This window comes from Mesoplodon mirus (genome assembly GCF_964341445.2).
Source record: "Mesoplodon mirus genome assembly, chromosome: 7".
In the NCBI taxonomy this organism is placed as follows: domain Eukaryota; kingdom Metazoa; phylum Chordata; class Mammalia; order Artiodactyla; family Ziphiidae; genus Mesoplodon; species Mesoplodon mirus.
Genome location: NC_138983.1, coordinates 112,595,964 through 112,620,674, shown reverse-complemented (window position 1 = coordinate 112,620,674; position 24,711 = coordinate 112,595,964). Strand labels below are relative to the sequence as shown.

Genomic DNA, 24,711 nt, shown 5'->3' with positions numbered 1-24,711 from the left:
GCTTAAAAGCCTTTACGTGGCTTCCCATAACACCTAGAATGAAATCCAAACCCTTTAATTAGACTGCAAGGCCTTGCATATCTAACCCCTTCTAGATTACTCCCTTATTCCACCCTAACCACTGACCTCCTTGCTCTTCCTTGATACTCCTAGTTTACTTCTGCCTTAGGACCTTTGCATTCCTTCTTCTGAAATGCTCTCTGCCCAGATCTAAGAGTTCCTCTCCCTCATCACCCAGGTTTCTCCTCAAATATCATTTCCTTGGAAAGACCTTCCCTGACTATTTTATCTAAAGTAGAATCTTCTCCTCTTTCATTGCTCTCTATTCCTTTATGGTACTTTATTCTTATTCATAGAATGTATCTCTACTAGACATTATATATATTTTATTTACTGTTATTGAGAGGTAATATGGTAGACTGATTAAATATTATACATAGATTCTGGATCCCAAATTCTTAGATGCAGGCACTAACTCTGTGACCTTGGACAACTTCCTTAACCTCTCTTTTCCTCTGAGTCCTAACCTTTAAAATGGAGATATTGTTTAGTACTTACATATTGTTATAAAGATAAAATGAGTTAAAACCCATGCTTAACAAAAATGAGTCACCTAGTGCTACGTAAATGATAGGTATTATCATTGTTATTTTTTATTATTGTTTGAATCTTCCATTGGAAAATAAGCTTCAAGAGGACAACTACTTTGTCATTCTTGTGTACCACTATTTTTCTAACTCCTGAAGCAGTGACAGTACCTGGTGAATTGTTGGCTCTCAATATCTAGTTACTGAATGAACAAATGAATAACTTGCACCTAATTGGACTTAGGTCTCAGCATACTCTCAAATCAGATTTGTATGATCTGAAAACAAGGTAGCTTTGAGAATGGCCTATAGCAAATGATGGTCTTTCCAGAGCTATAAGTGACTTAGAATACTTGTGAAATAAAACACCCATATCCGCCTAGCTATCAGTTAAGGTTTTGATGACCTTCCATTTAGGCTGGTTTCCATTTACATAGACACCATAGGGAGAACAAGAAGGTATAAAATGTTTGGGGTGAACTAGGAGACAGAAGAGTGAGTGATACGTTAAAAGTATGAGCCTTGCGGGGCTTCCCTGGTGGCGCAGTGGTTGAGAGTCCGCCTGCTGATGCAGGGGACACGGGTTCGTGCCCCAGTCTGGGAAGATCCCACATGCCGCGGAGCGGCTGGGCCCGTGAGCCATGGCCACTGAGCCTGCGCGTCCGGAGCCTGTGCTCCGCAACGGGAGAGGCTACAACAGTGAGAGGCCCGCGTAGCGCAAAAAAAAAAAAGAAAAAAAAAAGAAAACTATAGCAGATTTACCTTGGCTATGCACTAGAACCCTTGCGGCCAACTATAAATGAACATAATGAACATAATGCATTTAATCTGTCTCCCTCACCTGTTCTTCATGGCATCTCAAAGGATACTGATCACTAACCTATTCTCTGAACTTTCTGTAGGACTTAAACCCATTCATTTGGTTGACTGCCAAGTTTTTTAGACCTCACAAAACTATGGAAAGTTATAGTGCAAATGGAAATTTGAAACTTCCACATGTGCCTTTACAGCACTTAGCTACAACCTGAAATAATGTTTAGAGTGTTTTTCAAAAGGAAAAAGCATTTAATAGTGTATACTCACATTTCTTTGAAGATTTTGCTAAATCACTTTTTAAAAATTAATTAACCTGAATCACTGAGAATAGTTGGATAACATGGAAAGGTTTTTGCATTTTTCATAAAACTTAAACAGATTTTTTAGTTATTGTACACTTAGAGAAAAAAGAGCAAACACTGTTTTAGTTTCTTGTATTAATGAAGACACTTTCAGACCAGACACTTAAGAATTATTATGTAATGAGGTTCTGACAGTAGAAGCCTTGACATATGGGCACATAAACTCCTATAGCTTATGGAATATCAATGAGATTGTTTTCTCTCAGTTACTGCTTTGGAGACCAAGTGATGGCAGTTGGCAGTTTTTGAACAGAGAATATCTTCGTTTCTGTTTTACTCTAACTGCCCATCTGTTGCTTTAACTTTATGCAATTATTTCTGACAGAATGAAGCTTAAAATACTTGTTCCAGTATATTTATATAAATTTGTTCTTAATATTATTCATTTCTAAATTCATGATAATATGGGCTAGAAGGGAAGTTATTAAACAACTGAATCAGTTCAACTGATAAAAGTTGCCTTCTATATGTTTCTGATGTTCCATTGATGCCATTAACTTCTCTGTGCTACCCTCCCTCAATTCTACAAAAGCTACCCTCATCACAGGTTGTATTGTCCTTCTGGTGGCAAAGGTAAAGGTCTCACTTTGCCATTTTGCTTTTCTTCAAATTATTTGGTACACTGGATGTTAGTGGATGGCCTATTTTTCCTTAAAACCTTCTCAGACCTCTGCTTCCATGGCAACATCATAATCTAGTCATATCTTCCTCTTCTTACTTCCTAGCCCCCCAACACTGTACAGCTTCCTACCAAAGAATACTGGGCCCTCCATGTTTCATCCACTCCTCAGCCAGATAGTCAGCAAAGCTTCTTCTTCTAGGTATCATCTGCAGGTTATAAGCACAACCCTTATGAAAAACTTGCTTGTCTTTTACTGCTCCCCATTGTACAGACCTACCTTACATCCCGTTCATTGCATCTTGACAGTTTAAAATAAACATGAAGGTAACATCATTATTTATTTGTGTTTCTTTCTGAAGTTTTTTCTGCTCCTTTGTTCAAATATTCCCTTAAAAACTCAAAACCTAGGATTTACTTTGAAACTTAGATTTAGACTATCACTATCCTTACTCTAAGTGTAAAAAGTAGTTTAGTTTTGTTCTTTCAGTGCTTTTTCAGGATAACCTAAATTCGTAGATAATTTAAATATTTATTTTGATTATCTCATGCCTCCATATTCTGATGTGAATTTCTACTCATTTTAATTTTTTAGTTGCAAGGTGTATTGAAAATTAAAGAAGTTTCACGGACTTCAGTTAGAAAGAAATCATACTTTTTTTCATTAAATTCTTTTAATATTTCTTTTTAAAATGTGATTTTCATATAATTTTTAAATGATTAACTTTCCAGTCCAGAAATATTTGATGAATGAGTTTAAATAAGGTTATTTCTCCTATACAAAATAGATTAGGAAATTCTACTTTGATCATTTGGACATATATTAATAACATGGAACATTGGTCATTCAGGCCTATTAAAATTGCAGTGTGTTTGGAGGTGCCCACAGCATGCTCATGTGCTTGAAATGAAAACTCTACTTCCAACACTTACAGGATAACCAACTTTTCTGGTTTGCCTAAGACTGAGGGAGTTGCCAGTATGCTGAGCTATCAGTTTTAAAATGAAGACAGTCCCAGATAAACTGGGGTGATTTGGCTACTGCAAGTACTAGTTAAATTGCTCTTAGTGTGGAACAGTTGGCAACTTTACCAGATTAAAAGCATGTTAAGGGTTTGTTTCTTGAATCACTTACACTTAAATCTATGCATATAAATATTAGCTATGCAGTTAACCCAAACCTATTTATTCTAATTATACAAAGATAATCTTACTCTCTAGATATGATTTAGTTTTACCTTACATATTTTAACATAAAAACTGAGTTAAATTAAAAGCCACACCTTCCCTATGTCAGTTTATTAATAACAATGGAACTTTGTCTATTTTTTCATTCAAATAATCTGTATTTATTAAGCAGATACTGTTTGCCTCACATAAAATACTAAAAATTAAAGCTATAATTATGAACAAGGTTATAATCCCAACACTTATTAGATTTTTGTTAGTAATTTTGGGCCCCATTCTAGGTTTTCTAAATGCCCAAACATTTATTTAATTGCCTTCTGGTTGGTATCTCACTGTCCATGAGATCCCCTGTTCTTTTATTCCCTGGAGTTTAAGTATGTGACAAATGTTGCACCAAATTAACTCATCTCTGGGTGTTAATTTCTTGTGCTTGTGTTACTGGTTGTTCATCAATTGTATAAGCCCCCAATCTTTTTGAGAGAAGTATTTGTGTACAGTGGCTGAACCATTCTCCAAGATTAAGCCCATGATAGGAAGCTAGTAGATCACAGTGCCACTGTGGGTCAAGGCAGAAACAGACCACACACTTCACCTTCAAGTTTAACCTGAGAATCAGCTGTATGTTAACTCTGGTTGTATTAGTTGGGTGATCTCAAAGGGACCCTAAATGATTCATCTTTGAGGAGGTGACAGAGTCTCCTATATGCCTGGCTGCATCTCAGGGTACTAGTTGAGCAACATAAGACTCTTCCTGCATAAAGGAAATACAGCCTCTAAAATGGTGCCTGACATACAGTAGGTGCTCAGTAAAATTTTGTGCAATAGGTCCTGCCCTGTTGTAGTTAGCATTTCAAATGGGAAGCAGGAGTTCATTCCCCTGAACTCATATAATGTATTTCATGTTTCAGCACTGAATTAAATATTGTTTCTTAATTATTTACTTTGTATTTTTTCTAGTTCCTCTAACTGGACTTTTAAAATTTTTAAAGGCTAAGACTATAACTTACATTTCCTTTGTCTCTCTGAATGACATAGGTCAATGACAAGACTCTTGAGAAAGTATATTGGATTTTTAGTGACATCAGTGAATGCAAAACACTGATACATTTTGGCCGGTAAACTAATTGAATCCCTAAACATGACATGAGTTTGGAAGGGAGAATAGGTGAATTAATGTAATTTTAAATTAATTTTTCTCTTCATCTCAAGGGGTCCTTGTAAATGAAGTGCCATTAGAGTAAGATTTTAGAGTGGTGACTGATGTTGTAGGGTAAGAATTTGATGGATTTAAGTGATTACTTTACCTAGAATATGCCTGTGTTGGTAGTTGTTGTCTATTTTATTTGGACACAGCAGCAATATGTCAACAATACGAAAACATACACTTCACTCTAATCTGGAGCACAATCCATGTTTCCTTCTATGGACTTTAACATAGGAGGAAATTACCTTGTGATCTTTCTAATGATGTTCTTAAAATAAACCTTACTCATTAGAATATAGAAAAGCTGGATTCATAAAAGTCTTTCTCCAAAGGAGGAAAAGGAGGAGGAGGGGGATAAGGAAGCAGCAGCAGCAGCAGCGATCATCAAAACATTCAGTGCAGTAATAAGAGACAAAACAGCCCCAGGTGTGCCCATCTCCATAGGATTGCCTGTTAAGTATACAGAGGGGAGCAGTACCTTGAACCCCATTTTTCTGATAACAGACCCTTAGAAGTTCTGAGATTCTAAAGGATGGACCCAAATATGCAAATAAGCTGGGGTTCAAAAGCAAGTTTGACTCAAGGTCTAATGTGAAAATATTTTCATTTTCAGATAACTTGCCAATGAAGTATTATGGAAATGTAGCCAATCCTCGATCTCAGCCCAGTCCCTACCTACTTTACGAAACTGTACTTAAACCAAGAGATAATTAGTTAAAATCAACTCAGATATCTGTGGGGGGGTTTCCCCTCTTCCTCCTTTACTTCTCTTTACCTTTGTTCCTCTTCTTTGGTTTTCCAGGCTCTTGTTTATCTCAAAGAATAAATATAAATGTTAGCATTGATTAATATCTTCATCAGCAGTTTACTGGTGTGAATCCCAGATGACTCTCATCATTTACTCAAGTGTTTCTTTATGGAATGTTGGATGTCAGCAAATGATCTTCTGAAAGAAGTACAACGTTTTCTTAAAAAAGGCAACATTTAATACCCGCAGTGAAGATGAAGTCGTACATGCAGATATCCATTTGCCTTTTTCTCTTGGGGGAGTGGATTTTCTTCTAGAAGCAAGATAAATTTTATGATCTGGTATTTTAAGAAAGAAGTTAGGATTATATATATGCTCTACTAATCTCAAATGTTATCAGTCTTCCAGTTTAACTGTGGCAGAATGCATTGCTATAATCTTCAAATGCATGCTTATTAACAAAGTGATTTTCTTTTAGGTAAGATGGGTATTTCAGTGGGCATTGGTGAGAGAAAAGGCTTGATGGAATTTTAAAATGGCTTGTTATTTTAAACAGTTTATGTCTATTTCATCATGTGGTCTACTTTATCATGACTTCTAATGGGAAGAAAGAAAATGAAGAACTGTTCATCATTTTTCAGGTAGTAAATTCCCAAGAGTAGATACTTGTAAGTTGTATATTAGCAACCTGAACTTTAGGAGGAGAATATGGTTCATTGTTTGTTTTTCCTAGCATCAGTGATGGTCATTTTAGACATATTGAAAGTACATTTTACTGGCTTGCTTATTTATTTAAAAAATAACTCCCCAATTAAAATTTATTCCTTCATTTGCACTAACATAGTACTGATTACATGGCTACCTTGTTTGTTCTTAGTTGATCACAAGACTGTCTCCTACCTCTACACAAAGCTGTAATCACCTTGAGGTCTAGAACTGTACCTTATTCATTTTCATGCTTATAAAAACCTGGCTCAGTGCTTGTTTCATGGATGTTCAATAAATAATTGCTGAGTGTATTCTGATTACTGCTGCTCTGTTTCCATTTTTACTGGTAGTGTTTTGGTAGTCTTCATAAAATGAAACTTTGAAACAGTTTTGTGCCAGTATCTAGAATTAAAATGGGTCATGTCAAGAAGGTTACATATTAGAAAGAACGTGGCATTTGAAATCAGAAAGACTTGAATCAGGCAATCTGGGAGGTCAGGGCCTTTCAAATTGTGGATCAGGAGAACTTGGGTACAGTTAGTGGGGCATGTCTAAAATATTTTTAAAATAATAAAATATAACATTTAAAAGAAATAGGCTAGGAAAGGATAAAACATTTCATATTACTTCAAGAATCTTTTTGTTTCAAAGATAGATGTTTGTGTGCTTTTGCCTGTGTGTGTGTGATGTAAAACTTGGTCACAATTTAAAATGCAGATTGTTGTCAAAAAAAGTTTAAAAACAGTAAGCTTTGGATATTTGAATGTTTCATAATAGTTCTGAGCCTTGAATTTTTTATCTGTAAAATACAGTCAAATGATAACACTTTTGAAGGTCTATTCTAAAGACTAATGGTACTAGTATATGTAAAGTACTTTACATAGTACCTGATTTACATAGGAGACATGCAAAAGATGCTGGCTTTTACTAAAACTAATCCATTTAAAAGTTAATTGATTAAGATCTATTCAGTGTACACAGGACTGAGTTAAGACTTTAAATCCATACAACTAATTTTCAAAATACTTTCTGATTTGAAAAAGAATGATCTTAAAAAAATTAATCAGCAAGGACATTGCTTAATTAATTCAGTCTGTTTATTGATTTTTCTTGGAGATCACTGCTCTTCAATACAATAGAAGTATTATTTTTTTTTTCGGCATGTGGGCCTCTCACTGCTGTGGCCTCTCCCGTTGAGGAGCACAGGCTCCGGACGCGCAGGCTCAGCGGCCACGGCTCACGGGCCCAGATGCTCCGCGGCACGTGAGATCTTCCCGGACCGGGGCACGAACCCGCGCCCCCCGCATCGGCAGCCCCAATAGAAGTATTTTTATTTACCAATCCATCTACTCAAGTAATATATTTAGAAGCTGGAATATATTCAAAGGAACATGACAGAAATTTTTAGGAGATTCCAAACTTCTCCAATGAGGAGCAGTTATAGAATCTGGTGAAAGCCTACAAAAGAGACTATTTCAGATGACATTGATTTCATATATTAAAAGGATTGTTGTGTGCCAGAGAAAGTAAGTGTGTTCTTGAAAAAAGGAAGAATGAAGGCCAACTTTTTAGAAGTTATGGAATAATAGAGTTCAACTCAAAATAAGAAACAAAGAATTATACCTAAGTCTGGTCCTGAAACATCATAGCTACATTAGAAGTGATATTCCTCTGAGAAGGGCGAGTGAGTGTGGTGGGATTTTATATCATGCACACTGTCTTTTTAGTTTAAAAATTTGGTGATTTTTTGACTGGTTTTTATGGGTTAGAAATCCTGATACACCATATACTAAACCTTTATGTTGAGCAGCCCCATGTGACATATGCATATGAGATATGTTTTTTGCATAAATGGACCTGAAAGCTCAGTCCAGCAGAAAATACTGAGGAGTTTGCTAATTTTTATCCGTGAAGGAATCCATGCATTTATCAGGTCAGTTCCCATCTTTCACAGGCATTTAACTGCTTATCCCTGGCTTTACTCTGAATTTCTTCCTTCATTTTGTCAATTACTTTTGTCTTTAGCACTTAATTAGAAACAAAAGGAGAAAAGAAGTCTACCTCTTGGTCATTTTTAGCAACTCTACTGGATGTAAACCCTGGTACAAATGTAGACAAGGTCTGGGGAATGATATGAGCATAGGAACACCTATAAAGAAGAATACTGGGAGGCGAACTGATGGTGGCTGGAAGGGGAGAGGAGACTCTATACAAAATGATGATTAGTCTTACCTAGAAGCCGACCAAGAAAGGGAGACCTACAGGGGAGGATTTTTTTTTTTTTCTGTAGCCTTTGGAAAGGCTTTGGGTGGCTTTAGATCTTGTTGAGAAAACGTAAAGGATATCCTCGTTCATAAAGTAGTCTTAGTAGCTGAAAATGACTCTCCCCTCTGAAACAGTTAAAAATGAGAAATTGAGTAGTACTATATGTAAGCTGATTTGCCTAGTTAATATAGAGCTAAAATCAGAACATATATTATTTGACTTTGAATCCTGTATTCTAATGCTAGTCCTGATGGATTACTGCCCTGAAACATTTTCTCTGAGTCTGATGGCCTCAGGCAGCTGAACCTTGTCTCTCAGGGTTTTATCTGTGGATTGTAATTACGTCAGGAATCTTCTATTTCCCACTACCAGTAGTAATGAAGAGTAGCTTTGTCAGAATGGACCATAGAGCTGAATGAGGCCTTAGAGATCTCATTCAGAAATTTTCAAACGTTATTTTAAAAGTGAAACCCTTTGTTCAAACAATATTTATGTAATAACAGTTTAATATATAAAACAGACCAGAAAGAGGATTAGGGGACCTAGACCACTGCCTGTCCCCACCTCCCACTCCCACCTCAGTACAACCACGAGGCTCCCAATCATCATGTTCCCAAGGAGCATGATAATTAAAAAAAAAAAAAAGTCTATTTGATTGCCTTTATTTTACAACCGGAGTTTCTTTGAATGCAGAAGAAAGAGGAAATTATTTTAGGCCATCCTAGGAGAAAAATCCACTATCTCAGGTATGGCAGAAACAGCCTTTAGGAATGGATTTCAGTGAGCATGACTCCACAGGAGTCCAGGGGAAGGGAAGATGTAAAACATGAGGAAATTGGCCCTGATGCTGCCCCAAACGGACATTTATAAATATTAATCAATTCAAGAGTACAATTGACCAACCATTTCTAGTACCTTTCCTAAAGAAAACAAAGTCTGTGAAAATAAATGTATTTCTCTGAATATAAACACTTGTTAGTGCTGATTTAAAATAATTTTGTATAGGTGCATTGTAGCAGCTGCAGCAGTGGCTTTTTCCAGGGAATTCTGCAAAATAGCAACAGGTTTGGACAAGCCATCCTATAGTTTCCTAAGGCAGTGTCTCTAAAGAAGCTGCTTTTCCTTTCATGTATTATCTGGAAATCAGTTGGAGTCTCCAGAGCCTTCTTAGAATAAGGTTCGGTGATTTTTGGATAAGGGAAATGGAGGGGCCAAGATCAAGTAATCACAGTTTACCTAGTGACAGCTCTGAGAACTTAGTCCCAAGGCCAGGTTTAGTGGTTACTGATATTTTTAATGATTACATTGCCAGTGAGCTCACGTCTTACAATTTCCTGAGACCTGAGACTCCCTCAGGTGATGGCATATTTATAACCTGTGTCAATGATTTTTTCGTCCTGAATCCATGACTGAATGTTTAATAGTATCTGCTATTTCCTTGTCTGAAGACTCATCTTACCCAGTTTCACTTACCAACTTAGCACACGGAGGTAACTCTCCCTCAGGAAGAAAGTAAGTCTGTGTGCCAGTCGTGCCAATCACCAGCACATTTTTTTTCAGGTCAATGGAACATTGATGTCTCTTGAGCATATCTAGCCCTAGAAGCATGTCCATGGGCTGCACCTCAAGTATAGAGAAAGAGCATTGTAAGAAATCACCTTCGATTTGAATCTGAGCTAGGTGAACTTGGCCAATAATTCTCTGAGTGCCCACACCTTTAGCAATCCCAGCCCATCGTCGGTCCACCAGCCGTATGATATTACATCTCTCGGCACAAGCTTGGCTCATAATGGTTATTTGGGCACCTGAGTCAACAAAAGCCTTCAAAGGATGTCCGATCACTTTGCAGTTGATGTAGAGCATGGCCACTTGTCCAAAACTCTCTGGAGTCTCTTCCATCGCTATATTCATGTTCTCCTCAATGTTCTGCTGCCGGATCTCTTCCTCTATTTTGGCCTGAGCTTCCAAATCAAACGGGTTGGCAGAATAGAGGTTAAGTCTCTCTTGCTCTCTCAAGGACCTTTCCCTTTGCTGCTCCATCAGGACCTGAGAAAAGGTCTCCAGGTTTCTTTTGAGCAGTGCTTTGGCCAAGGCAGGACTGCATTCCTTCAGCAGGGACAGATGGTGGGGGTTGGAAAGCAGCTTTCTTCGGATCAGGGTGGGGCTGTCCAGCCCTTGAGCAGAGGTCATCTTCTTTCCAGAGTCCAGGCCATGGGACTGCTGGGCCGACTGTGCCCGCTGGTGCTGGTGCTGGTGATGCTGCCGGGAGCTGGATGTCCCAGGCACGGCTGTCCCGGTGAAATCGCTCTGAGGCAGGCTGGATGTCTGGCCCGGAGGCCAGGGCCCCACGTTCTCCTTCTGGAGTAAAACGACCACATCGCCATCTTTGAGGCCATAGGAGCCCAACGAACAGTGGTCGTCGGCAAGGAGTCGCTCCGTGTAGACAATCTGGATCTCCTCGGCGGGGATGCCGGACTCAAGCTCACAGAGGACACGGAAGTTGTGGAGCTCAAAGTCAGGGCTGACCTGGAGGGAGAAGGTGGCTTCGGAGAGGTCCCTCCGTACACAGTAGATAGTGAGCAGCATGGCGTGGGCCCGGGAAGGCCAGCTGAGCAGAGGGCATTGGGTTGCTCACTGGCTGAATGGAGCTGGTCTCTGTAGATGTCTCAGCTGTTCCTCACGACTCGATGTCTTGTTTAGGTTCATTCACCTCTCAAGGAGATGCAGCCACTCACCGGTCTGGGTGACCGCCCGCCAGCCTCAGTGCCTGCTGCTTGGCCTAATGGAACCTTGAGGGGACACGTGTGTTCTGAAGTCCATTTGTATGTGTGCTGCTTGGAACTCAGAATGCCTGTTCCCATAGAAACAAAGTCACTCGAGTCCATTCGGTTCCAAGGCTAGCCCTTCAAAACCTATTTAACCCATGGTCTGAAAAAGATTGTTTCAGCTTTTCCTAAACAACATATTAACATTTTGTTCTTTGAGAATTGTATTCTATGTAATTTTACTTATCCCCCAAACAGTGAGCGCTTGTTTCCTACACGGGAAGTATCAGGCTATGTGCTTGGTATAAACAAAGATACATCAGACTTGGTGCATTCCCTTGAGGATCTCACATTCTAGGGATAGATTGATGGTAAATGGGTAAATCACAATACCGGAGGTAAGTACTTTGCAGACATGTTCAGCATGCTGAGGGGTGTCTTTAGAGAGAAGAGACAAGTGGATGTTGAAGGATGAGCATTTCCCATGTGGGAAGTGGTGAGAGTCACTCGAGACAAAAAGAATTGTATGTATAAAGCAAGAATTCATGACAAGGCCTGTTATTTCCAGAGAAATGTGAGACATTAAACGTCTTAATAGGATAAATCTGTACATGAATTCGAATGGCAGGATATGAAGCTGGAAAAAATTCATTGGAGCCAAGTTATAAGGAGTCACATATGAGCCCAAGGAGTTTAAATATTATCAATAAGCAAGAATCCTCCCCTCCCCACACCTCCCCTCTCCCAGAGGGAGAGAAAAAAGAGAAGAGAAAGGAAATGGAAGAGATTTGAAGCAGGTCTTTGTGATGTTTATTTGTTTTATTTAATTGATTTAAGGAAGAGGTTTCTCACAACAAATGGAAGACATACGTTTTGGCAGGAGGGTCAGGTAGAGGGTTTCTCAATGGCTCAAAGAGGGAGCTCTTGCTAGAATACAAAAATGTAAGAGGCAGTGGAGAATTAAAGTGTTTCGTGAGTAGAATGGACAGGATATGTTTACGCATTGGATCTGGGGAGCAGAATTGTGTGGAAAACACAGAGGGTCTCTAAAATAGGAGACTGGTTAGAGATAGGCCATTACCTTGAATGGATCAGTGAGATGAACCTTGAGGAGACCAATCTGACATCTATTCTGTAGTAAAATGCATGGTGAATGCCACACTGGAGGCTAGATTTGCCTCCGTTCCTGACTCTAGGGCATAGCCCTGCCCCATACCAGAGTGGAGGCTCAAAGGCAAGGGTAACATGGTGCCTCAGGGCAAAAGGAAATTGTCTAGAAATCCTTGAGTGCCAGTTCTTTTTCTTTAGATTTCACAATGTGTTTTGCCCTGTAAAGAGGTCATGCTTTCCTAGCTTGGTCTTCCCAAGTGTATTTTCTTATGAACCAAAAGGTAGTCAACATCCTCTGCCTCATCCCCTCTCCTTGTTTCAAGTCTTGTCAGAAGACCTGCACTATTACTTAGAGAAAGATGTTGCATCAGTCTAAAGAATTGGTGGGGGGGGGGCGGGGGGAGGTGTCCCTGTTTCTCATGTGTTTGTCTCAGGTGGAGGACTATATTTCACTCATTGCTCTAATTATCCTAATGTTTCATACTCATATTCATTTATGTTTGGAATGTTGACTGAATGCCTACTGTGTGTGAAGTATGTGCAAAGCTTCGGGGATGCACATGATAATGTTAAATACAGGCTGTGTTCTTAAAGGAGCACAGTCTAAAATAGAGGACACATACACACACACACACAAAAATTGGGGGTTTAAAAAAGTGCCATAGAATCTGGCAGAATGTGGGAGAAATTAATAATATATGCAGAACAAATGCAGAATATGGAGAGGGCTGTTGGGCAGGGAAGGCATCCTGAAAGAGTTGAACTTAGAAAGATGACAAGTCAATCATGTGGGGGTGGACTGGGGAGGAGGACAAGGCTGAGAAGAAGACTGCCTGACTTAGAGACTTTAACAGGAAAGGCAGCACTTCATGATAAGGAGGATTTTATAAAAATTTAGGGAAAAAAAAAACTAGCATCATAATATTCTTGTAGAAAATTATGAATTATTTAGAACTATCTTTCACTATTTATAGAGATGGATGGCCCTTTGGCCCAACAATAATAAGTTTATAAATTTCTTCTGCAGTTCTTAGTGTCCTCATCAGAGATCAGTAGTGGTTTCCTCTGAGTTTGGGAACAACTATAAGGTGAGACATGTTCATATGCAAGTTACTCTGCTAAGGAGCAGATGAGAAGTTGGTAGGGCTTAAGTTCCACATTCCTTTCCCCCACCCCAACCAGCTTCAGACAATGTTTCTTAAAATCTTAATAAGTTAGGGAGATAATACTAGGGTTTTTGTCTTTTTAAGCAGTGAATAAAATTATTTTTGTAGAATAAGATTTTTTTTTTTTTTTTGGCAAAGCAGGTATTCAGGATTCACATCAAAAGCAACCAGAGGGGCTTCCCTGGTGGCGCAGTGGTTGAGAGTCCGCCTGCCGATGCAGGGGACGCGGGTTCGTGCCCCTGTCCGGAAGGATCCCACATGCCGCGGAGCGGCTGGGCCCGTGAGCCATGACCGCTGGGCCTGCGCGTCCAGAGCCTGTGCTCCGCAACGGGAGAGGCCACAACAGTGAGAGGCCCGCGTAATGCAAAAAAAAAAAAAAAAAAAAGCAACCAGAAACTTTTTTCATGTTACCATTGCCTTCACACTGAACATAATTAAGTTTTATGCAGTATGTTTTATTATCTTGCTGTAATTCTTTACTTTTGGTGGCATTTTGCATTTATGTGCCTTTTACTATTTTACCCTTTACTGAGAACACACAGTGGAAAGCAAAGAGACTCAAGGTCTGGCCAATTAACTGTCATCATTCCAGAGATCACAGGATGTCAGGATTGGCAGGGAGCCTTCTGATTCTGTGGTCCAGTCAACCATCTAGATCTTAAACCTCTGTTGCAATTTGCAACAGAGGTTTAAGCCTGGAATCTGAAAAGATAAATACAGCCTCCTGGGGCTGTTTAGTACTTCCTTTTGTATATTCTTTGATTTTTTCATTTTACTCAGTATTATTGGTGATTCAAATACCATATGTATAATTCTCTTACCTCAAAATTTTAATTAAAAACCTCTTTTAATTATGTAATAAATGGAGGATCATTGGGAGTATATAAAGATACTCCTAAATGTAAAACATTCTTATACCTTAAATCCTTATTGTACAGACCACTTGGAAATGAGAGGTCTGAATTATCTAGGGGTACTAATCTGGGTAACTGAGGGTTATTGTAACTTTTATTTAGGAGTTTTTGTGAAGTAGATACTCTTACTTTTCTTCCTTGGTAAGTACAATGTAGGAACATAATTGAATCTTTCTTTGATAAGTGAGACACCTGCAAGGTCTCAGGGCTATCACTCAGAAAATCAATTCTTATTGTATAGCCTAAATACCCATAAAATAGAAAAGGTGACACTTATTTCATACTGGCCAAGTAAATAACCCAAAAATTATTTTTTAAGTAAATCCACAGTAATACCTTTTATAATTTGCTTCTTTATAAAAACTTAATGCAGCAAAAATCCAGATAATTAATGGTTCCACTAAGTACAGTGAGTTGATGTTTAAAGTACCATCTCTTGCTTTACAGAGCAAAAGAAATGTCTTTTATCTGAAAAAATAATATAGCTACGTGAATGTCATTATGTAGTGTATACAATAATTAAACCACATTAAGCAAATATATTAGCTTGCTGTGTTTTGATTCTTTCCTTTAAATACATGCCTGGTGTTACTTTAAAAATAAAGTGTAATTGAGACTTATTAAAACAGTTAAATCATCACTTGAGATTTTCAATGCCATTTAGGGAAAGATACAGAATTTTTAAAGCTGTATTCATAGGCTGAACAACTAAGTTTCCCACTGTATTCATAGGTTAAGCAACTAACTTTCCTGCTGTTTTTCTGTTTGTAATACAATACATTGTGCCAGAACTGCCACTAATGAATAACATTTATTCTTCAGGTAGTTAATCATTTAATAGACACGTTAAAATGCTCTGATGGAAGTTTAAGCTTTGTATTAGTTTGTTTGGAGGTTTCCCCTATTAAAAAAGTTTAGTATTGCCCATTTTTGAAGCTTAAATACCATGATAAGTCCTCTTAAATATATAAACAGATGAGACCTGAGAAATTAGCCTGCTGGGAACTCAGCTAGTGGTTTTTCTTTATTGTCAGAAAAATGAAGAATATGAACAGAAGACCCACGCATGCCTGCACACATGTGTACACACACACATGCGTGGAGAGAGAGAGCAAGCACACACTCAGGATATGTTTTCAATTACTTTGAGAATGCAATGAAGATGATGTCACTTTTCAGCAGGGAGTATTTTTATCGTGCCTTTATTTATTACTTTATTTTATAGATTATCATTTTAACAACTTATCATAAAAAGAGATGCATTTTAAGGTATACACTGCATATTGAAAGTAATATAATATCTTGATAACTTTTAGTGTTTTCAATATATATATACTTTCCATGTCTAAATATACATGTGTCTGTATTTTCATTTTAAAGAAAGTTTGCTGCTATGATTTTGTACTTATGGTCCCTTCCAAAGCCTTAAAAATATAAAAAAATATTCTGATCTATGGGATGCCCAACTTGTTTATTGAAGGTTTGAAGATTACTTATAATTTGTGAGGGAAACATTTATAGATTAAATAAATTTAGTGTAACAAATTAAAAACAGGATAAAAACAATTTATAACTTTGTGGGTTGATAATTATTTTTCTTAACTTTCAGTGTACCTTAGATAAGGAATGTATTTATTTTCCTATTCCTGCTGTGAGAGCAGCCATATAACACAAAATAGTAGCAGAAATGATAATAGGGCCTTATGTTTTGAATTCAACTGTGACTGAGAAAAATTATTCAAACCACTTTTTATCATTTACTCATTTATAGTAACCTGTAATGAGCTCACCTCAAAAACACTGTCACGATAGTTTAGAAATACCAGTGGGATCTATTTATAAGTTCAAATACACTTTAATAGTTCTATCAATAATTTCCTTGTGGTTTCTATACTTTTCTGCTTTGTCCTTCCTGTATACTTAGTCCTAGTGAGAAACCAGTGGAAGTGTCTTGGCTTGGTCCAATTAGTTATAAAAAAACACGTATTTGGAAAGTTACAGATTTGTTTAACTAGTTCAGTTTTCTGCCACTTGGAGATGAGCTCAGAAACATGTTAATAATTTCTCATAGTAAATATTTAATGACCACTTCCTATGAGCAAATCAGTGGACTAGTAGGGGTTTTGAGGACAGAAAAATGAATGGGAGTCACTTTCCTCCAAAGAACAAGATATCTACTAGGCCAGATAAGACTCAAGCACTTTGAATCATTTTATGTAACAGAAATTAGTAAGAGTCATGATAGCTGTATAAATAAAATGCTGTGCTTGCTCAGAGGAGATAGAGGTTACTTGTTTGGGTGAGGGGTGCAGGGAGTGAGTAGGACTATGCAGAAAGCTCACTGGTGAAAGTGCTACTGAGTTCAACCTGGAAGTATGATTTGGTCACAGCCATAGTTAAATTTTGCCCCCTGGGTTTGGAGCAACAATCCTTTCCTTGATGTGTCATACCACACACTTGACTCCTTTCTCCTCTTACACACGTACATTTTACTGTTCATTTTGTTTCCTTGTAGATGCTATTATCAAATGGATGCAGTAGAATAGTAGGGTTGGTACAGGGAAGGAATAATAGTCTAGCCTTCTCCCTGAACCCTAGCATCCACACAGGCACCCACACAGACAAACAGAATGAATGTCCATGTTTGTTTCTGTACAGAGCCTGGCTGGTTAAGCTAAGAGACAGTCTTTATCAGGATGAAAAGCCTATGCAGTGCCTGAATTGAAATCTTCATAGGTCTTGTTCTCAGTTCACCTTCATCTGCTTTAGAGTTAGTGAAGATTCCTTCAGGACTTTGACATTGCCTTTCCTATCAGTCTTAGATTGTTACTGTCTAGCCTGTGGAGATATTTTATTAGAAAATGTGTAGAGGCTGCATCAGGAATTTCCAAATGTCCTTGTAAGTGCTTTCAGTGTGAGTGTATATAATTAGTGAATATTATACTTTAATTTTTAAAAAGGTGTTGATAATACTACACATGTATGGATAATACAGGGCAAAACGTTCTGAAAGTAACCAGTGTTTGCATTGTCCACATATATTCACTTCTGACGCATGAGACATCTAACCCCAGGGCACAGAGTAATTAGCATGCAGTCCAAACAGGAAGGGTCTGAAGAGGCCTCCAGCCACCAGCCATGCCCCCACAAATGCCAGTAATGTGACAGGTCACTTCATTTACTGTGACACTTTGGGTCAGATAGAATGGATGTATGTTTCCTGATAGAAGAGAGGTATATTGGAAAGATCTCAAATAAATAAAGAAGCCCATTGTACCACAACATGGTCATTTTGATATTTTATGAATTATATGCTTGATAGGTGATGTTTCTACAACTGTCTTATAAAAGACAAAATTTCCAGGTTGTTTATGTAGCTTTCTCCATTCTAAACAGCAGCTGAGTTAATTGATCACCATGGTAATTAGCATGGCTAAAACCCATCTGTCTGTAGAATTTAATTGTATTCTAACCATGAAAATGAGAAAGCCTGATAAACAAAAGCTTCAATTGAAAAAAAAAAAAAAGCAAACAAAAGAGAAATCAACTCACCTATTTTGCTCAGATAAATTAAATTTAGCAGCCTAGATACAAGAATTCTTTCTTAGGCCATCTAAATGATATCAGGTCCAGAGAATTTTCCTCCTTATTATCAGAATGGTTTGTGAGTGTTAATGTCTCCTTGGGCTATCTCTCTATTCTGAGAGGCATGAAACTCCCAGGCTTGTCCTCTATTCCATTGTCATTTCCATTCCACTTATGAATATTCTGCTTCACTCAGCTCATAAAAAGTGCTTAACTGCTGATATGCTTTTGTTTACTCATATATTGGTAAAGTATTTCAGTGCTGCTAATTCACAGAACATGAATAATCTCTCTTTGGAAGCCTCCAAAGGACACGTACTAATCAGAGAAACCACATATCCTGGCTTTCAGAATAAGAGACCCAATTTCAGATGTTGAAGGGAAAGAAGATAGGATCATTGATTTTTTTTTTTTCTTTACAAACTATAAATGAAATGGAACAGAAATGTCTTTGGCAACCCTAACAAAACTTATTGAGTTTTGAGTCTTATTTTTCTGTATTTCCTTATTTTTCTACAAAACAACCTAAATTACTAGTAATCTTAAACAAAGACATGGTTTGGTTTCACGTTCTTACTTCAGTGTGTTTCATCTAGAATGTAGAATTGTGGTGAGCCCTTCATGCCTGTGACTAAGAGACACTAGACCAAATGTTAAGGATAACTCATAAATGACTGCTTCTACAACATAAAATATACTGGCATTAGATTGACATCAAAAAGTGGAGCCCCACTGAAGTCATGGCTTCTGATACTAAGATTGTGCTCTCAAACTATGTCTTTAGAGAAAAATTTAAACCAAACAGGATCATCAACTCCTGAACTTGCAGTAAGCCAGCCTAAATTAAAAAACAGTGACAATTTCAGGTAGGAGGTATACTTTGTGTTTGTTGGGATGGATATGTAGCAAATTTATCTAGCAGTTAGCCTCAGGTCTCTCTATCTTCTCTTTTGTAGTCCTAGGTAGATCATTCCTTTATGGTATTGAATTCTTCATCTAAAAGAGCTAGGATCATCCTAGATAAAAGGTACCTCAATAAGAGAAAAATAATTTATCTTACAATAAAATAGGCTCTAGGTGAATCACTTCTTACAAAGAAGGCTGCAAGTTATTTCCTTTGAAAATATCAACTCATTGTGACTCTGTGACCAAAAAACAGCAACAAAATACAAGCATCTTAAAAAAACTAGTATCAAACATTCAATCAAGTTATATTATTCTATCCTTGTATACAACAACAGTATTCAATATCTGCAGTAGTGGAAAAACAGTCACACATACACACACATATACACACACTAGAACTGGGTTGGATACACAGATCAGTAAGACAAATCCTGTTGTGGCTCTGAAGTAAAAAAAAAAAGAGGGTTTATGTTCACTGGATTTGTCACATTATCTGAATGCCCTTAGACAAAGCATACATTTCTCTGAGCCTCATTTTCCTCTTATATAAAATAGGGATAACTACAATGATCTCTTTTCCATAAGATTTTGCTGTGGGCTTAATGGATAGATAATTTGAATTTGTCCTGTAAATAGAAAAGCACTCTACCGAAGTTTTTTTCCCTCGATGAGTAGAAGCAATAATTAACAACCTGGAAAAGTTAAGAAGAGAGGTCAGAATTTATATATCCTGAAGGTGATATGCAGATTAATGTTTAAGCCCTCATTGACTAGGACTGGGTGCTTTCGTGCTTTTAAAGCTGTCCCTACTCTCTTCAACTGTGCACTCCAGGCTTCTCAGGGTAGTAGCAAGAGTCTGTCACTAATTTGTTTCAAAACCCCAAGAAGTATCCTTCAAAAGTTGAAAATAAATCCATTCAGAGTGTATTATCTCAACAACTTATTCAGTGTCCTTTTTAACCATAGAAGCCTGTGAGCTGTTCTTCAGTGTTGTTTTTAACCAAAGGAAGTAGACAACAAGGTTCTGTTTGTAAGGCGCTCACAGAATTATTGAGCAGAAAGAACATAATGAAAAGACAATCCATTCACCATAATTAAAAGTGTTGCAAAGTAAGTCAAGTTAGTAGACAACCAAATTGTTGAGGTTGATGCCAAAAGTATAAGTATGTTCTTTCCCATAAATTATGGTTTGGAATCATTATGGACGGTCATGTGTTAGATGGAACAATGAGAGAACCTCATTCCACATACCTTCCTCAAAGTCCTTTTTTTTTTTTAAACCAAATCCTCAGAGCAATTTACAGAGCTGAGCAAATCAACACTCAAGAAACTCTTTCTTGAAGTAAAACCTACATACAGAAAAGTGCATGAATCACATACACACAGCTCAAAAAACGTTTCTAACAAAACAAACACACATATGAATCCAGCACCCAGTTTAAGAAAGAGAATTAACACTTTTGGTCACTTCCAGCCTCCACTTAGTCCCAAAAGCAACCACTATCCTGACTTTTAACAACATTGATTCATTTTACCTGTTTTTGTTTCTTGCATAAATAGACTCATACAGTAAGTACTCTTGTGTGTGGCTTCTTTTACTCAACAATATGCTTGTGACATCTATCCATAGTGTTATATGTAGATGTAACAGAGTCATTTGTACTGGACAGTAGGGGACTCCTCGGGACAATTGGTAACAGCCATCTAGAAGTCCCCTTGAAGAACTGATATTTTGATGGTGGTCATTGATCCTGTGGCCATGGAACAGCAGATGCAACCTCTCAGAGCAAGACCTTCAAACCTTTGTGATGGTGCACCTCATTAGTTAAAAAGAATCAACAAGAAACTTTGATCACATTCTCAACATGTATATATTTATAAACTATATATAGTACTGTATAACATTATAAAATACAAAAAGGATAGATATTTTAAATGGATCGGTTAAATACTACTTTTTGTCTACCCTCACCAATGCATCTGGAGGTGCAAGAACCTTACTTTTGAGACCATCAGAAAAAGCAATTAAGACTCTGATGCTCTGGATGTATGACCAAGGAGCAGGCTTCCTTTCAGGGTGGCATAGGTTAGGATCAAAACAGGAAGGCAAATATCTAAAGAAAGCCTACCCTTAAGAGGTACTGCAGAGAACCATGCATGTAATGGCACTTCATGGGCTGAGAACACAGTGTCACAGCCACAGCCACTGAGTCAGGAGCAGCTGGAACACAACTCTGCCTGCCCTAGCTTTCCCACCTCTCGTACTGGCTTCAGGGGCAAAAATGCAAAGGGCGCTTGAGGGACTCTGTTGAGAGTCCATGTGGGAACTGACGGTCAGATGATGAAGGTGTGCCCAAAAGAAAAGAGGGAGATAAGGAAGGCAGATTCAGAATGTCTTTACCTTTGCTGCCCAGTGGCTGGAAAAGTTTATCTGTGCTTTAGAAAGACAGTACTGCTGAATAAACAAAGCTGTGATTTTGTTATGCTTGTACTTTTGAAGCAGGTACTGTTGCTGCCCCAGCTTATCTCCCTGAGCCCAGGCTTGTGTTCCTGTAAATGCTGACAGCTTCCCATTACCAGAGCCCTTGTGTCTTAGTTTCTATGTCTCTGGGGAGCTTGCTCAGACCTCCTCAGCTTGGAAGTGCTGGGGCTCTAATGTCTCCAGAAACAACTCTCAAGCAGCAAAAGATGGGATTTGGTGGATAAATGCCCCAGCTTCTCCATCTTTCTGTGGGGCAATTCTGAAGTCCACTCCACACGGTGCCTCAGAGGTGTTGAACTGCAATGGCCCACGCAATGCTGTGTTCACTATGTTTTCTCCCTGCCTTGTCTCAGTTTATCCACTTCTCACTTGTGCATCCTGGAATGCCCTCCCAAAGACTGTCTGCACCCACATCCTTGTCTCAGTGTTAACGTCTGAGGAGAAACAACCTTAAATGAATTTGGGCGGGCAGGGGTGGTGGTGGTTACATATTTATCTATTGTGTTGGGTGCGGGTTTTCTTCAGTCATTTCTTCCAGATTCTCAAACAATTCATTTACATTTTACAAAAAGATAAACATGACGGGTTTACACCTCACATCATCTGGTCAAAATCTTGATGCCTGGTTCCGGGTTCAATGTGGGTGTGTAGCTTTCACTAATTCTATCTACTCTGTAACAGTGTTCTCAATTGTTGCTCTAAATTGGCTGATTCCTATTCGAAAGTGCTCTGTCAATTAAGCTCACGGTTTTATGTATTCGGTAATTACAATATATAATAAAATGTAGACAGTTTGACATAAGTCTTAAGGGCATGGTCTTTGGATGTACTGAGATTCAATTCCCCCACTTTGACACTTTTAGTTCTGTGCATAAATTTCTTTATGTTTTAAACGAGTCTCAGCGTTGATATCCCATTTTCTTTATGTTTTAAACAAGAGTCTCAGTGTTGATATCCCGTTGACTCCTGAGAAGTCCACCTGGCGTTAGTTTGTGGGCTTGTTTTTAAGCATCAATCATGTTATGATACTTGATTAAGGATGTGTTCCATATTCTGCCCACAACTTCTTGAGATCAGTTCTTCAGTAGAGGTTATACCGATCTGACACTTATGTGTGCAAATTGTAATTTGTATGCACATTTTTTACAGAGGCCTTATGTGTATCTCTCATTGTTTTGACAATATTAGCAAACATTAGAGAGACACAGACTTAAGTATCAGTTATTTGTATGCAATTCATGAGACGTTGTGGTTCTTTGAAGAAAATTCATATTCTCTGACCAATTTGTTTTACATTTGAAATATGGTTAGAATAGCAACGTTATAGGTAACGATTAAACGTCTTGTTTCATTTTTCTTTATGTCATGTCATCATGTTCAAATGTATTCTTAAGCATATACTTGGAGATGTTTTGATTTAGCTATTTTATCATCTAAATTTATAGTCCAAGATGAAAACTCCTTCTTGACACTAAATGCCAAATTATGTGCTTTGTGAGATGTTTTTGTTCACAAGAGTCACAAAGGGAAGTACCTCTTAACTCAAGTGATTTTTATTCCTCATAGCCTTAGTTAATATTACACTATCACACATATGTTCAAGTTTATAAGAGGTTGTCAAAAGCAAAGATGTTGAAGATACATTTGGGATCATATTAACATTAATCAGAGTGTCCCAAGTTTGTACACCTTTTTTCCTTAGATTAGCAATGTTTGTATATTAAAATATGGCCAATGTTAGAGACACAAGTTGTGATAATTTCTCTCTGAGTATGGCTTTTAGACATAATAGGGAAATCATAGGGAATTTCTGCAGTAAATGTGTAAATTGTAATGAACATTTTGCCAATCTATAAAATTCCATTTGAGTGTCCATGGTGGCTATAATACTAGCTCGTTTTTGAAAGAGAAATGCTGAGCATGTGTTTAGCAAATCTCCTGATCATGTTTACGTAATCTTTAGTGTATGACTACATAATGTGTTTCAAGGAAAAGATATGTGACATTTCTTAACAGTGGATTGTCTTTACATGATGTTAAGATAAGACATTAGGAGAAATTGTGAAATTTACCAAGAATGGATCAATAGTGTGCATTTTTATGGAAAAAACAGAACTATTGATACAAGTTAGTGCCATCGTTTTCCCCTTGTACTCAAAATCAACACTTCTTAAATATTGCCCAGTAGGTAGGGGCATGTCTAGAATGATTATATAAGTCTGTCTTAGGTGAGTTGAGTGAGATGGAAGAAACTTTGCCTTAACTGCAAAAGGATGATTGAATATTTTGAGATCAAGATCTTCCTGAAAAGACAGGATGCTGTTTGAAATGCATTGGAGCAAAGAAGTTTGTAGTTCAGAAAGATGTAAATAAAACACTGCTCAGAAGACATTTTGTTGCTTATCTTGCAGCTGCTATTTACTCAAGATTCTGGTTATTTAATTATACTTTGTTCCAGCAGATATTCAAGGTCATAGTTGCAGCAGATTTTTAATTATATACAGAGCTATACAAAGTGGAACATTTCACCCTGGGGAGCCCCCCAGAATGGCTATAGCCACTTTATTAAGTGAGCTGCTGCAGTTTGCTATGGTTGCTAAATCAAAGGTTTGTGTATGTTTTGTTTCTTTGGGCAACAGTTGTTCCATAGTTTTCATTTTTGACTAACTGGGAGCACAAACAAATAAACCTTTGAAGAAATAAAAACAGTTTTTACATTTTTATATAGTTATTACCCAAATAGTATCGAATAGTATACAGGAAACTTTAACAACAGCAAAAATGGCCTGTAAGTTTAGTGTGTGTATACAGACCTAAATTTAATTAATATTTGTTAAGGTTCTGATATATACACTAAGTTGTGGCTTCACTGTAAAAACAGAAACCAAGATAAAATATTGTTTCACTTTTTTATAATCTTAAGGTCATATTTTTCTTTCCTTATGGTGTGGTTGGAACCAAGTATTTTGGAAACTGACCTAGGGAATTGGAGGGGTAAAGTCCATTCTTAGTGCTACAGAAAGTATATATTACACTCTAAATAATAATTTTGAGAGCATTTTCTATAAGCAATCCTGTTTGTCCAGTCTACTCACAGAAGCTATGTAAATTAATGCGGTTGTCTCTCTGAGCTGTTGAGTCCAACTATGAATTTTGGACATGGGATCCATTAAGTTAGAACTTGAAAGGAAAATACAAAGAATAGTAGGAAATCAGTTGAATCTGCTACTTTAGCATGACTATTTTAAGAAAGCAAACTGAAGACTATAACTTTATATATGTCTAT

At 37.6% G+C, this 24,711-nt stretch overlaps 2 protein-coding genes across 5 annotated transcripts in view; one reads left to right on the top strand and one right to left on the bottom strand.

Moving 5' to 3' along the window:
- PDGFD (platelet derived growth factor D) overlaps nucleotides 1-24,711 on the top strand; it is a 226,117-nt gene that overhangs the window by 109,825 nt on the left and 91,581 nt on the right. The gene's annotated exons all lie outside the window — the stretch shown is intronic.
- Nucleotides 9,953-11,169, bottom strand: DDI1 (DNA damage inducible 1 homolog 1; the record flags this gene model as incomplete). Its single annotated transcript, XM_082626486.1, has 1 exon — nucleotides 9,953-11,169. The coding sequence occupies exon 1, from the start codon at nucleotides 11,081-11,083 to the stop codon at nucleotides 9,953-9,955; it is 1,131 nt and encodes a 376-aa protein (XP_082482612.1). The 5' UTR covers nucleotides 11,084-11,169.